Source organism: Pyrgilauda ruficollis, unplaced genomic scaffold, assembly GCF_017590135.1.
Source record: "Pyrgilauda ruficollis isolate IOZ18807 unplaced genomic scaffold, ASM1759013v1 scaffold25, whole genome shotgun sequence".
Lineage (NCBI taxonomy): Eukaryota > Metazoa > Chordata > Aves > Passeriformes > Passeridae > Pyrgilauda > Pyrgilauda ruficollis.
This window is the reverse complement of record NW_024523822.1, coordinates 1,435,853-1,452,068: the sequence shown is the minus strand read 5'-3', so window position 1 is coordinate 1,452,068 and position 16,216 is coordinate 1,435,853. Positions and strand designations below refer to the sequence as shown.

At 41.2% G+C, this 16,216-nt stretch overlaps 2 protein-coding genes across 5 annotated transcripts in view; one reads left to right on the top strand and one right to left on the bottom strand.

Annotated features, from left to right (window-relative positions):
* Positions 1-10,174, top strand: part of MAST4 (microtubule associated serine/threonine kinase family member 4) — a 279,014-nt gene extending 268,840 nt beyond the window's left edge. For all 4 annotated transcript variants that reach the window (XM_041470924.1, XM_041470925.1, XM_041470926.1 and 1 more), the window contains 4 exons: positions 197-319; positions 2,072-2,208; positions 2,841-3,022; positions 3,868-10,174. In XM_041470924.1, the coding sequence (XP_041326858.1) occupies positions 197-319; positions 2,072-2,208; positions 2,841-3,022; positions 3,868-7,745 (4,320 nt within the window). In that variant the 3' untranslated portion in view covers positions 7,746-10,174. The remainder of the gene's footprint in view (positions 1-196; positions 320-2,071; positions 2,209-2,840; positions 3,023-3,867) is intronic.
* Positions 10,175-15,244: 5,070 nt separating this feature from the next.
* The window catches only part of CD180 (CD180 molecule), a 67,256-nt gene continuing 66,284 nt past the window's right edge, over positions 15,245-16,216 (bottom strand). Inside the window, 5 exon segments of the mRNA XM_041470930.1 lie at positions 15,245-15,294; positions 15,297-15,380; positions 15,383-15,878; positions 15,881-16,052; positions 16,054-16,215. Of these exon segments, the coding sequence (XP_041326864.1) occupies positions 15,245-15,294; positions 15,297-15,380; positions 15,383-15,878; positions 15,881-16,052; positions 16,054-16,215 (964 nt within the window).

Genomic DNA, 16,216 nt, shown 5'->3' with positions numbered 1-16,216 from the left:
TAAGTAGGGGATACTAATAAAAAGTTGGAGTAAGTAGGGGATACTAATATAAAGATGGAGTAAATAGGGGATGGTGAAAGAGCTGAATGTATTTTTCTTCTTTTCTTCCTTTATATAACTTAGTATCTGTAAGTTTCTTTTTGCCAACTAGTTTGGGGTTTATTTTGGGTATATTGTCTTCCTCTCTCTTTTTCAGAATGTGGAAGAAGGAGGTGCAGCTTACCAAGCAGGTTTAAAAGCTGGAGACCTGATTACTCATATCAATGGAGAGCCAGTGCATGGTCTTGTTCATACAGAAGTCATTGAATTGTTGTTAAAGGTAACTCTTGGACAGCTGGGATACTAAAGTGATTGCTGTTTTCACCAACAATGGTGGGGTTATGTTTGTTTTCTTGAGATTAGTTATTAGATTTTATTGTTCTTAGAAGTATGAACTTCAAGCTGTTGTTGCCACAGATCTGGAGAAGGGCCAATGACTTTCATAAATAGTGCTGTGATTTTAGTTTGTCTGCCATAGACTGGTACTGTTGCAGAGATAGCTGAAGTAAATTCGAGGCAATGACACAAGGAGATGTCTCTGTCTCTCAAAAAAACTGACCTTTTCAAGCATGTTTTATCTAATGTCTGCATCTTCCTCAGAATAATTCAGGCTTTTGACAATGATGATACTTCTCATTTTTCTTCTTTAGAATTGAAATCAGTGAGTAAAAGTGGAAAAAAAGAATAATAAATATTTCCTTGCCTGCTATAGAGGAGGTTGCCTTTTGTATTAGGGCCTAAAAGGTTTTTGTCTCATGGCAGGCATGTCTGACAGAGCTTCATTGATTAATGAAATTCTTATCCTGCAGCTGGACTTTCATGAATAATCTGTCACATTTTTCTCTTGTGGAGTTTTCTGAAGTCTGTCCTATTAGAAAGGCACAGTTTTTCCATGGAAACAAACAAACCACCAAACAAAAAAACCCCACAACTTTTATTTTCTCTGTACCTCATCATATCTCATTTTTCATGTAATCTTCTCAGTGTAAGCTTATGTAGGTCAGAATTACTTTAGACAGCTGTGTATTTTCTTCCTATATTATTAACAATTTATGGTGTTATGTGCAGAGCTCAAAGTCAGTAGTTAGTTACAAAAGAAGTCCAGCACTGGAGAGCAGTGAGGTGATGGGAAAATATAAAAAGCTAAAGAAAGATGAAAAATACACTTTTCTTCAGTCTTTATTTTTCTGAAACCACAAGGAACTTCCAAGTTTTCCAGTTTTGAAAGAAATGTGTAAGAGAAAATTCTGTGACATAAGGCAGTCAGCAACTATTGTCTTGGTCTGATACAGAAAAAGAAACATGACAGCCCTACTCACTACTTAAAAGAGTAAACACAAAACAAGAGATCAATGTTAATCCATAACTTAGTTTGTTGGGCTCATAAATGTTGTATCATAAATTTGGGCTATTGCAATTTCTTTGGAAGGAAGTTCACTGTAGCGGCATACAGTGCTGTAGCAGGAGCTACAGAATTGTAAAACACAAAATTAGCAGGAAATACCTTTTTTTTTTTGGAGTCATCTATTTGTGCAATCAGCGCTAAAAAGCTTAGGTTAATTATACCTGTTAACCATTTTGAACAAGATAAAAATGTGTTTTGGGATTGACAATGAAGATTTCATTTTTTGCTCTGTTTCATCATTGTAATGGTTGGTGTCTTGAGATGTGAGTGGACCACTATGCAGTATACGCTGTTCTTTGTGGGAAAATCAGGTTTTTCTGTAGAAGCATCTGCCTTGAAGTTTTCAGTCTTGGTTAATCCTTGGTGTCCTCCTGTCTAGCTACAATTATTGGAATTACTCCTTGTCTTGGAGCTTGAATGGAGTAGGTTGGGAAATACGGCAGTTTGAGAACTTCCCAGGCCTCATTTACCAGCTATGCATGGCAATGTCTGCATAGAGTTCCCTGCAGAAACTCCTCTTGTTCTGGAGTTGATTCTCACTGCATTTGCATGTACGGTGTAGATTCAGTATAAGGCAAAGTTGTCTTGTATTACTCACACTTAAAGTGTCTTCTTTTATTCTGGCAGAGTGGCAACAAAGTCTCAGTAATGACAACTCCTTTTGAAAACACTTCCATCAAGACAGGACCTGCCAGGCGGGACAGCTACAGGAGCCGAATGGTTAGGCGCAGTAAGAAGACCAAGAAGAAGGAGAGTTTAGAGAGGTGAGTAGTCCTTTGCTTTCACAGTGAAGGCATTTCTTTGTGTGTGTCTGTACATAACAGTAAATTTAAAATATGAACTTAATACAATTTTTTCTCATCTTCTGTATTTCTGCCTTCTTTCTGAGATTGTGGCCTTCCAAATCTTGTTTTGCCTAAACTAGATCTGCTTAAATAACCTCTAAAAATAGTAAATAACTGAGGTTGCACTTTAATTTGGCTTAACTATATCATTTTGCACTTGTTTAATTAAATTTTTTAGTGCTAGTGCTTATCAGCGTTTTTAATATGTACGTTCATGTGTATTTTATAAATATATTGCTAGAACTTTATAGATATTTCTTCAGTTTTGATAGGTTGCTAAATTTAGAAAATAAAGATTTATATTCATAAGGAGTCAGATGTTCTTCTGAAATATAGTAAATTTTAGTATGAATAAAATTAGTTGCAATACCTATCCCACCTGTTTGCGAATCAGGATGTTTTCTAAACTTTCCAGTCTGCAGTGTGGTTTGCTTTCGTGTAAAGATAGCTTTACTATTCTCATAGTGTCAGCTTGCAAGCATTTTGCCTGTGGTAATAGTATCTTCTGTGCATCTTAACTTATGATTAATATTGTGTTTTTCTCACACAAGGAGAAGATCTCTCTTTAAGAAGCTGGCAAAGCAACCCTCGCCTCTTCTTCATACAAGCAGAAGCTTTTCCTGCCTGAACCGATCACTTTCTTCAGGGGAGAGCTTGCCTGGGTCTCCAACCCACAGTTTATCCCCTAGATCTCCTACCCCAAGCTACCGTTCCACTCCTGATTTTCCATCAGGTGAGTGTGAAGCAGTGGAGAGCAGAGCAAAAGAACTGGAAGAGTACTGTACATTTTGTGAGCCCCCACAGATCTCTCAGATATACTCTTCTAAGAGCAGTCAGCTCTAACAAGCATAATCATAGAACAACTGTTTTCTGTCTGGAAAAAGGAAAGAGATTCCTGATGCAAAACAAAAGGTGTTTTTGTGATACAGAAGCACCTAAAAAGGAGTTGTCTCTTAAGTTTGTCCTAGTATTTAAAGCTCAGTCCAGTGGCTGAAAGTTGAATAATAAAAAGTCCCAATTTGCAGCAAAAGAGAGAATTTTGCCTAAGAGAGGCTACATGATATAGAATGAAACCGAGATAAAAATTGCTCCATAATGGAACTAGGATGGCACTCATGAATGCAGATTTATTGCTGAAAAGATTAGCTGAGTGCTGAAATATGCATCCCTCTGACTCCTAAAACCCTGCCCCTTTTTTCTTCTTTAACTTCTGTCACAACTGTAGTGTGTACTGGAATTGACTGCTATTGTACAGTCCCTTGGCAAAGGTAAATTATCTGGAAAGCCTTGATCATTGCTTTGAAGTGTCAGAAAGCATTAGTTATTCTATTTAAGTAAAAGCAAGAGATAACTTAAGGATGATGGAAGAGAGAGAAAGGGAGAAACAGCATATGTAGTTGGAATGATGCAGGTTTTGCAGCCTAAAACCTTTTCCACTTGAAACCTTCCAGATTTTGGAACACTGTAATGGGAGACAGCACAGGGCTTTTGTTCTGTTTCTCACTGAACATTTAGATAAGATCGAAAAAGTCTTGCTAATCTTGTGTTTGTTTGCTTGGTTTTTTGTTCTTTTTGTAGGTACTAACTCTTCCCAGAGTAGCTCCCCTAGTTCCAGTGCTCCCAATTCTCCAGCTGGTTCAGGGCACATAAGACCCAGTACTCTTCATGGCTTGGGCCCAAAACTTGGTGGGCAAAGATACAGATCAGGAAGGCGCAAATCAGCTGGCAGCATTCCCCTTTCTCCTCTCGCACGGACACCTTCTCCAACACCCCAGCCAACGTCTCCTCAGCGATCTCCATCACCATTGCTGGGACATTCAATTGGAAATACAAAAATAGCTCAGTCTTTTCCTAGCAAAATGCACTCGCCTCCAACTATTGTGAGGCATATTGTCAGGCCAAAGAGTGCAGAGCCACCAAGATCTCCACTGCTGAAGAGAGTCCAGTCTGAAGAGAAACTTGCACCCTCTTATGGCAGTGATAAAAAACACTTATGTTCACGAAAACACAGTCTGGAAGTGACCCAGGAAGAAGTGAATAGAGAATTGTCTCAAAGAGAAGTAACTCTTCAGAGCTTGGAGGAGAATGTTTGTGACGTGCCATCGCTCACACGAGTCAGGCCTGTGGAGCAGGGCTGCTTGAAACGACCCATCTCCCGAAAATTGGGTAGACAAGAATCCATTGATGAGCTAGACAGAGAGAAGCTGAAGGTCAAGGTAGTTATGAAAAAGCAAGATTTTGCTGAAAAAGCAAATGCTGCTATACATGAACCTAGCAGTGAACCAGAAAATCCCAATACCTTAAGACCGGAGGAAAGAGACAAAAAAGCATTCCAGAAGGTATTAGAAAGGTCAAACCAGTTTGAAACAAAAATTATTGCTGTGGAGACCCAGTCAGCTGGTGGCATACTCAAAGACACCCTTCAAAAGAATGCAAACTTGAGATCAAATGATGGTGTTCCTTTAGATGGACAGATTTGTCATGGGCCTCCCCCTAATGATCTCAGTCATATTTCTTATGACTGCAAAAGAATTTCCCCTTCCTGTACCCTGCAAGATGTGCTACCTCAGTCATCTGACAAGATACTTAATGGAAAGGGAGAAAACACAGATAAAATTGCACCAACAAAAGAATTTGTCAAATTCGAAAGATTAGATGGTAAACTTGCAAATATTGATTATCTCAGAAAGAAAATGTCTGTTGAAGAAAAAGATGACTGTGTCTGTCCAGTGCTAAAACCTAAGATGACATCTAATGTTCATGAATGCCTTCAACTTAATACAGGCAGACCTGTAAACATACAGCAGGACTCCACTGCAGTTGCAGATGGTAGAGCATTTATTGGCAGTGCACATGCTACTCAGATGAACTCAGTTTCTTTTGTTCCTCTCAAGACCTTGAGTGGCCGAGCAGACATGAGCGTGGAAAAACCAGCCCTTATTTCTTCTGAAGCTCCTGTCAGAAAAAGTCCTTCAGAATATAAGCTTGATGGGAGGTCTGTTTCCTGTCTGAAGCCAATAGAAGGCACGCTAGACATTGCGTTACTTTCTGGGCCACAGGCTTCGAAGACTGAACTGCCTTTGTGTGTGCTGCCAGAAGGACAGAGCACCAGCAGTGATGGGGGATCTCCTAAACCCCCAGTGCCACAGGGGAGTGGTGGGAAGGCAGAAATGGTCTCTCAGAAAGAGCAGTTGTTAAGCTGCCCAAAATTTGGCAAAGTCAGCATAGCAGAGCCTCAGGTTCTACAAGTAGGCAAGAACTGTCTAAATCCACCACTCATCTCTGTGGCTACAGAAGCAGTGACAGAGAAAAAGGTTTCTAGTCTGGCCACTAAAGGCAGTATTTCTGTTGTCGAAGCTGTTCAGAAGAAAGATACCTCCCCTTCAAAACAAACGGACCATTCAATTGAGGTAAAGTCTTGTGTTTCTCAAAGTCAGAGTTTTAAAACTACTCAAACATATTCCAAACCTTTTGCTGGTCAAAGCACGCCTGAAAAAGTTGTAGGAAAAGAGAAACAAATACAGAAAGAGTTGCCTGTCAAACAGCCAGTATGCCAGAGAGGTTGTGAGCCTATCCCTGCAAAGGTGGAAGTGATCAGGGAGTCATCTCTGAAGGTTTCTGTCTCAGATGTCCTGATAACAACCTGCTCCAAGAGCAATGAAAAAAATTGTGCTGATTTTGCCATTCCACCTGAGATGCAAGGAAAAACGCAGTCAGTTGGCCCCAAGGCACAACCTAAGGATGGCAGAGAATCACTGAAACAACTAGGCAAAGATGACAGCAGTGTTTCTAAAACTTCTGTGGAAAGGGAAATAACCAAGCAGAAAGCTGAGTCTAAGAAAGTTGTCACAGAGGCAAAGAGTGACTCTCTTCCATCCAAATGGCCCGTGCAACCCTCAAGAGATTGTGATCATAAAATTGAGAAGTCTGCACCAGTTTCCTCTGTGCAGAAGGACAGTGCTAAAGATATGGGAAAGAAAGATCAGAAATCACTCACTGATACAAGGCTTCAGACTAGTGAGAGAGAGCAGTCCAGCCAAGTTCCTCGTCAGCAGCTTAACACTTCAGTCTCCCCTGCTGTGAAAGAGGCAGTAAGCAGACACAGCACTATAGAAGTTCATGTAGGCATTCAAGAACACTTGAAGCCTGCTGCCATCTGTGTGGAAAACAGCAGTAATAAACCCAGGCCAGCCTCTGATACAAGTTCCTCCAAGTCTAAGTCCTTGGATAAACAGACATTGTCGCAAAAACCAAGTTCTCCAGCCATAAAAGAAAAAGAAATTGTTACTCAGTTATCTACCAGCTCCCGGAAGGATGGAAAGCATGCCAGTAAAAGTGTCCTGGATCACCTTTCTTCTGCTCCAGGCTCTTCAAGAAGAATGAACACTGAACATGTGCAGGCTGAAAGGCCTGTGGGTTTGGACCATGGCTCAGTCACCACCCTCCAAAGGAGCAGCTCAGCCCCTGACACCAAACCCAAATCCTCTGCTATGGGCCCAGTACCAGCTGGCCCAGAGAGTTCTAAGCAGATGCAGAGGCAAGAAGCAGCTGGCTTGGGGGAATCTGCTGATCAGAAGCAACTTCGTTTCAGTGAAAAACAAACCACTGCTCCAAAGTTTTCCACTGTGAAAGACTGTCTCTCACTGAACAAAGAGGGAGAGAGAAGTCCTAGTAATGAGATGATCGCTGCAGACAAAAGACCTGAAGGAAAAATATGCACTGACGCACTTTACGTTCAGCTTGACAGTGGGAAAGTGGAGCCTACCCTTTGTCTCACAACCTGTGATGTCAGAGGGAAAGGAGCAGAAAAGGCAACCGCAAGTAGCAAAATCTCTCAAGATATAAAAGGGAAGGGACAAGTTAATCAGAAACAGCCAGAGGATGCAAACAAGCAGACTGCAATAAAACACCTGCCAGCTGCCAGTGGGCAAAGTTCTTGTCGTGTCGCTGCAACACCGGGAAGGCCACTGCCTTGTTCATCCAATTTCTCTGACTGTAGACAGGAAGTATCTGTTTCATCTGTTTCAGCCAAAAGTGAGGCATCTTCAGCAAAGGTTAAACCAGGCTCATCAGAGCTTCCTGCAGCTTGCAAGGAACTAAGTAAGAAAAGCACCTCTTCCACAGGGAGCAGTAAGGCAGAAATGACTAAGAGTGTTTCACTGATGGCCTTGCACAGTGCCACTATTGTAGCAGAAGTCCACCACCCTGCTTCAAACCTTGGGGGGAAACATGGAAATCAAGAAAAGCCTCTTTTCGTTAACACTGTGGATGTAAAGGGAAAAGATACTGTTCTGACTCAGCAGTCTGCTTCAAGAAAACAGAATGTAGGTAAAGATTTGCCTAGGTCAGCAGCCACACCTGACCGCCCTAACGCACTTTCAGATGACAAAGACTCAGCTCGGCAGCGTCGAGGAAAGGAAGTTTCACGGAGCAGTGCTCACAAAAAAACATGTTAACTCTAAGACCTGGCAAGTGTGTATTCAACACTAGCTGAAACAATTTCAATACATTGTACTGCCTTTAAACCAGCACTGTGTCCTGTCTTTGTGCGGCAAAGCTTTCATGTCACTGAAGAAACAATACAAGGGGATATGTAAAGAGAGGACTTTTTTTCAAAATGCCTTTCCAATTGTAACCGGTAAAACTGTTACCACATAGTATTTGTACAAAAATACCTTTACAGCCTAGAGCTGTTGAAAATACTTCTTGTGTAAATACTTAGCAATGTGTTTGGGGTTTGAATGTAGCATATATACTTTGCTGCTGGTTGCATTGTTTACTCTTTCCCTTTTTAAGATAGTTGCTTTGCCACGTATTTGCTATACTCGAATATGAAACCAAATTACTAAAATTCAGAGCTGGCATGGACATGCACAACCATTGGTCTGACTGGGGAAAAAAAAAAAAAACAGGCCACATTTTTATTAATTAAAAATCCTAGATAGAGGCTAAAAAAATACTAGTACAGAATAATATGGTGACCTATTGTGAGTTTTTACATGTATTTTTAATAATCTGATTTTGATAGTACTGTACTTGGCTGACTGCTTCACCAGATCTAACACAAGAAGTAACTGCATCTCCCTGCTGCACAAAGCCTGAATAGAGTAGATGTCCTTAAAACTATGGGAAGACCACTTAATTATCAGGGCATCCCAGCAAGAGTTGTGTTCTCTGGTGAAATGACGGCTCTTGTCTTGTCTGTTGAGAGTGTATTGTGTGACTTTCACTTCAGACAAGACTGAAATTCTGAAGCACATGCCATGTGCTTAGTTTTTTGCTGCAATCCTCTCGAGCTTTTTTAAATTCAGGCCCTTAAATTCCTTGAGCTTTTTTAAATTCAGGCCCTTACAGTGTGAGGCTCAAGTATAAGCACATGACTGGTAGTACTAGTATGTTCATCCCTGTTCTTAATGCATTTAGAGAATATGTATTATGGCATATAGGTCTGTTTAATTAGTGTCAGCTGGTAGCTATTTTCTATTTGATGACAAGTAAGGTAAAAAGGAAAAATACACTTCAGTATCATATCCTCAGAAAAGTTTAGGCTGTCTGACACATTCTCATACATAGCTGGGGCCTTATGTTGTAGACCTAACTTGCTGTTTTTAGCAAGTAATCCTGGGTTTCATATTCATTTTAAAATGCATTGAATAGCTCCATACATTTCATAACATAATCTTTTTATTTGTATGCAAAAAAAATTCAATACTGTAATTATAAAAGAAGCATTTTTTAACAAAGGAATTTGTTGGAGCTATTTGGTGCTAGAATGTTACTGTCTTTTTACTTTTGCTAAGCCTTATTTAAATTTTATATACAGTGGAAAGTGTAGACTTTGATCATTTTTGTGTGGAGTATTTAGCTTGTTTTGAGGGATTTGAAACGCGTACAGAAGCACTACAAAATACCCTTGCAGGCGCATGGGTTTTAATAATTGGGGATCAATAGAATGGTCATTTTGCTTATTTCTGTTTTCTGTAGCCACAGTAGAGCTAGGCCCCTACATTTTTCACCAATGCTTATGGTTTGTCTTTCTGTCTCAAAAGCTAGAAATTTTTTTGTAACAGCACAGTGTAATCTTGACTTGGAGACTTGTGTGACAAGAGACAGTGTGCAGAATTTATTTCCCTCTGCTGAAAGCTTTATTATGCTGATTTGTTGAGTTGGATTACAGCAAACCTATAAGGAAAATCCAGTATCACAAACAATTCCTGATTTCACATGTGGCACTAGAAAATTAACACTGCCCTTGATGCATTCAGAAAGGAGCTAGTAAGCAGTGGATAATCATTTTTGAGAAGTTTTAAAAATAAAATGGTCTCAACATTTACAGTTCTTCTGTGCTTTGGCAGTTAATACAAATGAATGCTAATGCACTTCCAAATAACATTTCTGTCTGGGAGATACTTCCTAGTTTACAGTCTCTGCATTTTTTCAACTGTCCTCTTGTTTCTTTTAAAAACCATCTAGCTTTTGTTTACAGTATACATTTACGAATATTTTGTATTATCACTTCTGACAAATAAGTTCTTTGCATTTTGGAAGTGTAACCGTGCATAAGCTTGTGTTTATGTAGTAACTGTTTGTTGGTGTTTACCTTATAAGTGAGCTGTTAGAGGTCCTCCTGCCTGTGTTCTTCTTGGTCAGTCTTAATGTGATTATAGATCTGATGTGTTCTTTTGTAGACTTCCTGCAGTAGATTTCTCAGCTTACAAAAAAAAATTAAAAGTTAAAAAAAAATCGTTAGGGTCTGTGCAATAAAGTGTTTGCAGTCTTATTTTCTCTGAAAAACTCCTTATGGATGTCATAATTGTTATATATTGAACACAGTTATTTATACTTATGCAGTTGCATAACATTGAAATAAAAATTCAGCATGAAATTGTTGTGTTAGCATTTTTTCTTGAACTGCTTTCAGTGTTGTAACGCAAGGCAGATCTCTGCTGTACTCAGAGGCTGGCAGTTCAGGTGTTTTTTGGGGCCAGCTCAGTGCACCCTTTAAGGCATGTGCTGGTGGAGGGTTTTGCCTAAGGAAATGCAGTTTGGTCTGGGGCCAGAGGAGGTGTGCAAGGCTGAGTATCTCATCTCAGGCTATGTCTGGATCCTCTGCTCCGCTGTTGGATAGGTAAGTGTAGTGTGGTGGTGGATGACATAGCCTGACTGCTGGTTTCTATGGGCAGTAGCCTGTAACGTGACATTTAAATTCTTTTTGCAAAACACATGTAATCATTTATTACTATAGGAGCACCATATTTTAAGTACACACCTCTTTACTTTTCTGCTGCTCCTAACTCTGTAGAGCTGCCCAGCAGTTGGGAATTTGTGTTCACATTTTATTACTGCATTGTTTTCTCTGTCTTTTTTCTCTGTACAGAACTAAGTGCAGCCGTGTTACAGCGTCACTTTTACTGCTTTTCTCTCTGTTTGAAACGTAGGTGAGGAGAAGTTGCAATTTGCCCCCAACTTTTCCAGTTTGCTGCAGCCCACCAGAAGGCTGATAGTCTTGAAAATCCGGTGTGCTGATGGGGGTGATGGGTTGAGGAGAGAAGAACAGGATCCAGCAGCTGAGGGAAGGCAAATTACAAGAGTTGAGGGTTGACTGTCTCATGCCTCTGCCAGCTGTGCTGTCCATGGTTGTGGACAGCGTAGTTGTCTCTGCCAGCAGAGGCATAGAAGCCTGCATGCCCAGAGCGAGCCCCGGAGTGTTGTGGGTCAGAGGAAAGGGGTGGGCGTGGAGTTTGTGTTAAGGGGGAAATTGGGAGAGATGGGTTATCATGGTTATATCTGGCATAGCCTGTCACCTTCACTTTTTCACCTTACGTGGGATGGGAATGCTTCCATGGTCTGAAGGGGAACGTGAGCTCCCTTCTTCAGCACTGAACTCTCAGTTTGCTAAACCCCTTTGGCGCCTTATTGTAGTCTTGCATAGCCTGCAGGACTTCGCAGGGACATCCAGCTTGATTTGGCCCAAAACTGAGAGGGCAGATCAGAAGGAAAAGATCACAGGACAGGAAGATACGAGAGGGTGTATGGATGCCCTCTCTAGGTGCCCCCGGCTACATCCCACTGCTTGCCTTGAGTTAGCAACAGTTTTTCTTTCCATTGACTATCTGTAATATAGTAGTTGATTAGAACTGACCAGATAAATCTACCAGGTACCTGCCAAGGATACATTTGAATGAACTGAGTGTAGGAATCACAGAATGGTTTGGGCTGGAAGGGACCTTAAAGTTCCAGCCACCATGGAGAGGAAGCAATGCTAAAGGTTATAGTTCAAAAGGCAAAATTTGGGAGCATCAGAAGGAAGGGAAAAGATGGCAGAGTAAGAAGACAGTAAAGGTGTAGTTGTGTTCTGGTACATATCAAGCCCTAAGAAATGCATATCTGAAAGGGAAGAGGATGTCCAAGGGATTTGGTAGGGAAAAATGTCTTCTGCTACTGGCAGAAAAGAATTCCAAATTCTTATTTGTTTGATATGGGAGGTATAGTATAGATTGCTTGGGAAGGGATGTGACCTGTTCCTTTTCCAGGAAGACCCGTGAATGAGAGAGAGAATTCTTAAAAGATACTCCATTGACATCAGGATGTGTATTTTGAAATTAACGATTGGCCCACTCAACCATCTTGTTCATAATAAAATGCCCCTTCAAAAATTGTCTTGCTTCTTACTGAGGGACCTTGCTTAAGTACAGTTAAGGAAAGAACTTGGCTCTGAGTTTTGGTTTGTCCTGGTGAAATAAAGGCTAAGTGCTTACCAGTCTGTGAAATAATGAAGATATGCTTAAGTTCCTTCTCTTTGCAAATAGTGATAAATTCTGTGTTGTGGTATTAAGTTGTACTGTGACTTTTAGGGATGTGTAGTCCAGGAGCTAGGGTGATGATGAGCTAAATTTTGTTGGGCACCATTCACCTCAGACAATTCTCTTGTTCTATCTGTGTGCTGGCTTCATAGCTGTATTTGGAAAAAACAAGAGATAAAAGGTATGACTGAAAGAGTGCATCCCATCAGAGCTTGATTTTCTTACAATTCTGTAAGAAAAAATCTATTGCCTCTTTCCATGTATATCCTCACTAAGTAATCCCAGAACATTAATCTTTTAATTTAACAGTCTTAATACATAATCTAGGACATTTTAGTGTATTACATCCAGAGATAAATTTTCCTTCAGAATAGTCAGTCCCTGTATTTAGGGTTTGTGTGTTTCAGCATTTTCAGTTGAGTTTGCTGTTCAGCATTGTTTGCACAGTATCTTACGAATCACATTTTTTCAGGCAAATAGAGCAGAGTAAAGCACGTTGTAAAGAAAAGAGCGAAATTAGAACACCTGAAGATACAGTAATCTAAAACAAGTTGTGTGGGGCAAGGGATAAATTGAAAGAAAGCCTTAATACTCTGCGTGCAAATACATATGGCACAGGAAACATGTTTTGCCTTCTCAGATGTCTGAGTTTTAACAGTAAATGTACACCTGAGTCTACACCATGACACAGGATAGCATTTCAGAAACTGGTGGTGGTTAAATCCTGTGGTGGTCTCCAAACAGAAGGGCATTTCAGAATGCCTTCCAGCACACAATGCAGTTTTCTCTGCAGTCACTACTACAGGTGGATCTCCCACAGTTACTACCTGATGCTTGAACAATTTTTTTTTTGTGCCCTTGGAGTGTGTTATGCTCACTTTTGATGTCAGTATTTGTTGAACACCTTCCTGAACCCACCATTTCAAGAGAGAAACAAGTCTTTCTTCTGTGGAACACACTCTGGCAATCATGCTGGATTTTTAAGATATTGGAGGTTGCTCATTTAACCAACTGGATTTGCAGAGTGAGAGGAAAATGCACCTTGAACCTTGAGCTGAGTTCAGGAATGTCCCTGCCTTGCTCCCAAGGTCGGGTCAGGGTGTGCTCAGCTTGGGCAGCACAGTCTGCTCAGGGACAGTTCTGTCCTGTAGCTGAGCCCTTGCAGAAGGGCAGGCAGCCCATGCAGCTTCATGTTGGGCAGCTGGACTACAGCACCTGCCCGTTGCATCAGGAGGAGACTTCAGCAGCCACGTGAACAGGGACCAGCAATAGAGAGAGGCAACATTTCAGTATGCTAAATCCGAGAGTGTTTGTAGGCAGCTGGAGAGAGCAGCAAACACCTCTCCCTGCGTGCCTTTGGGCAGCACAGCTATGAAGGCAGGAGGAGGAGAAGCTGGGGGGTAGGGCAGTGATGTATGTGATGCAAAGGCATCTAAAAGCTGCAAAAATGCATATTGTATGAGTCTGATCTGCTAACAGATAATAAAAGGACCTTTTCAAGTGAGAGGTATTTCTTACTGGAGAAGATCAGTCAGGGGCTCTTGTCAGCACTATCATCAGAAATGAGCAAAAACTTTCTAGTCCAGCAGGAATCTTCGAGATTTTAGCTAGTTGGCATGTTAGAGAGGAAAATGTTGAGCAAATGCCTTTGGACAGCAGCTGAATCTGAATGTGGATTCCTGCATGGGAAGTGTTGAGAGACTGTGGGATGTTGAGAGACTGTGGGAACTTCCACATCCCTGGGATGTGGAAGTTGGCCTTCCACATCCCAGGGAGCAACCATAGCTCCAGCCTAGCACAGCAGGGAGTGGTACTGGGCAAGCCTCCCCGTGGTGCATGATCCAGGAGACAGGAAGGTCGTACCACCAGCAAAGTGGTGTCTACCCATTGTGGTAAGCCTGTTATAGAAGTACTAAGTAAACATCAATGACTTTATGGTGGTGCAGGGCAGATGAGTAGGCCCATCAGCTCTCATTAGATCTGTGGTCCAATGCACATACTCTGCCTTGCCCTGGGTTTATTCACATGGGATAGCAGAGAAAACAATTTGGCTTTATATAAATAATAAGTCTTTATTCCTGCCTAGCTGTTGCATTATCAAGTGAAGCAGGGATTGTTGTCTCTGAATTCACTCCAGGGATGCACACCAGAAACAACATGAAGTAGCTGCTGACACCAGGAGCATCTGTGGGATGAGGTGGTCCAGTGCACTGCCCCCTTTGCAGCCTCTAGTTTTCTCACCTGGGCTGTGGCTGAAAGGAACAGTCCACTCCAGGCTGGCAAAGGAATGGCTCATATCCGTCAGCATTGAGGGGTTTTGCCCTATGCAAACAAGCAGAGTAATTGGACTCACAGATTAGACCCACAAATCTACAGTTTTGTGGTGAAAGATCATTCTGTCTTTACTTACTGTGGAGTTTAGAAAAGAGCAGAGGCTGCAGAGCCTGCCTCAGGCTGAAAGATGGATAGACAGGATTTCAGTGGCTGGGAATTCTCTAAGGATCAAAAGTATTTTAAAGAAATATTTTTTAAAAAAAATCACAGAGGCGATACATGCTGTTTCTGTCAGTTCTGCAGGCATGTCTTATGTAACTATAAATCTGTCTGCTCTTCACAGGTAGTAGTTGTTTTGTTGGAGTTTTTTTTTGGTTTTGGGTTTTTTTTTGGCAGAGTGGGGTACACTATTGCCAGCTCTTATAAAACATGGATTTTCAAGGGTATTTGATAGGGGATGGAATTTGGTTGGGGATTTTGCTTGGGTTTTTTTGTTTGGTGGAGTTTGGGTTGGGATGTTTGGTTGTTTGGGGGGTTTTTTTCCCTTTTGGGTGTGGTGGTGTTTAAGTTTTCTTCTTTTAAAGAGAAGGAAGTTTGTATTTTAACTGTTAGATTTTCCAAGTGCATTAGCCACAGTATTGGTACAACAGGGCTACCACTGAGTTGAACTGGGACTTCTCCATAAGATAAGTTATTAATTTTCAAGATTCAGGTAATAATTTATTTATTCTAACTTTTTCATTATTTTTCTAAAAGTTTTAATACAGGTAGAGAGGATATTACAAAAGTCAAGAAAATACACGTCACAAATAAAACCAGTGAGGTGTCGTTCCACTTAATACAGTTGCTGTAGATATTTTCTGTGTCTCCATCCTAGATTACAGTTGCTGGTAATTTTGCTTGAAATGGTGAACACTCCAAATGTGTGGACACTACAGGATTAAACAGCCAGGACAACTGCAATGACTCCTGATGTGTCCTTCCCACAGGAGAGTAAGATGGTGGCCAGCTGAACCCAGCTAGAAATTTGTGTTCAGAGTGCCTTGTTCCTTCAGGGTCTTCAGTTTTATCCAGATGTTGCCTGTACTAGGTGATTAAATCAGTCTTAGAGCAGGAGCAGTCCAGAAGGTCGTAGCGTAAATTGATTACAAAGTGGCCATCTAGGAGCACTAGCTGGACACCTGGTACAATGTGCATCCTGTTATGGACACAATTGATATTGATACTCCTGAGGTTTGAAAATGCATCTGTGCTGAATGCAGTACATTTGTTGTAATTCAGATCAACATGCTGTAGCTTCCTGAGGTTGTGAAATACTTGGTTACCTATTGATGTTAGTCCACAGGATGGTAATATTAGCACCTCTAAATTGGATAGTTGTTGGAACAGTTTGTCCTTTGACATGATGCCCAAATCAAAGTTATTTTGACTAAGGTCCAAGAACATGAGGTTTTTCAAGCCTTGAAAGACATGCTGAATGCTAGTATTAATGTGGGATGAGGAAAGATCATCATCAGCACTTGCTAGAGATGGAGATTTTAGAAAGGGCTCTGTAAGGTGTTGATATAGAGAGGAGTGAAGGGTAGGTCCAGCAGCTCTAGGTTAGCACTGTCCTAAATGAGCATGTCCTGGAGATGGAGGTGTGTGTTGTGGCTCAGAGTCAGGTAACAAAGCTCAGAGCTCTCAGCTCTTTGCTGGAGTATCAGAACTTTCAAAGTGACTCTGACTTAAACCTAGATGTTGAAGCTTTGCCAGTTTCTCCAAATAGCCAGAGCCTGGCTGCAGAACCTGTGAGTTACCCTTGATGTGGAGGCGGGTGAGGGAGGGGAAGGCAGCAGAGCTGGTGTTGC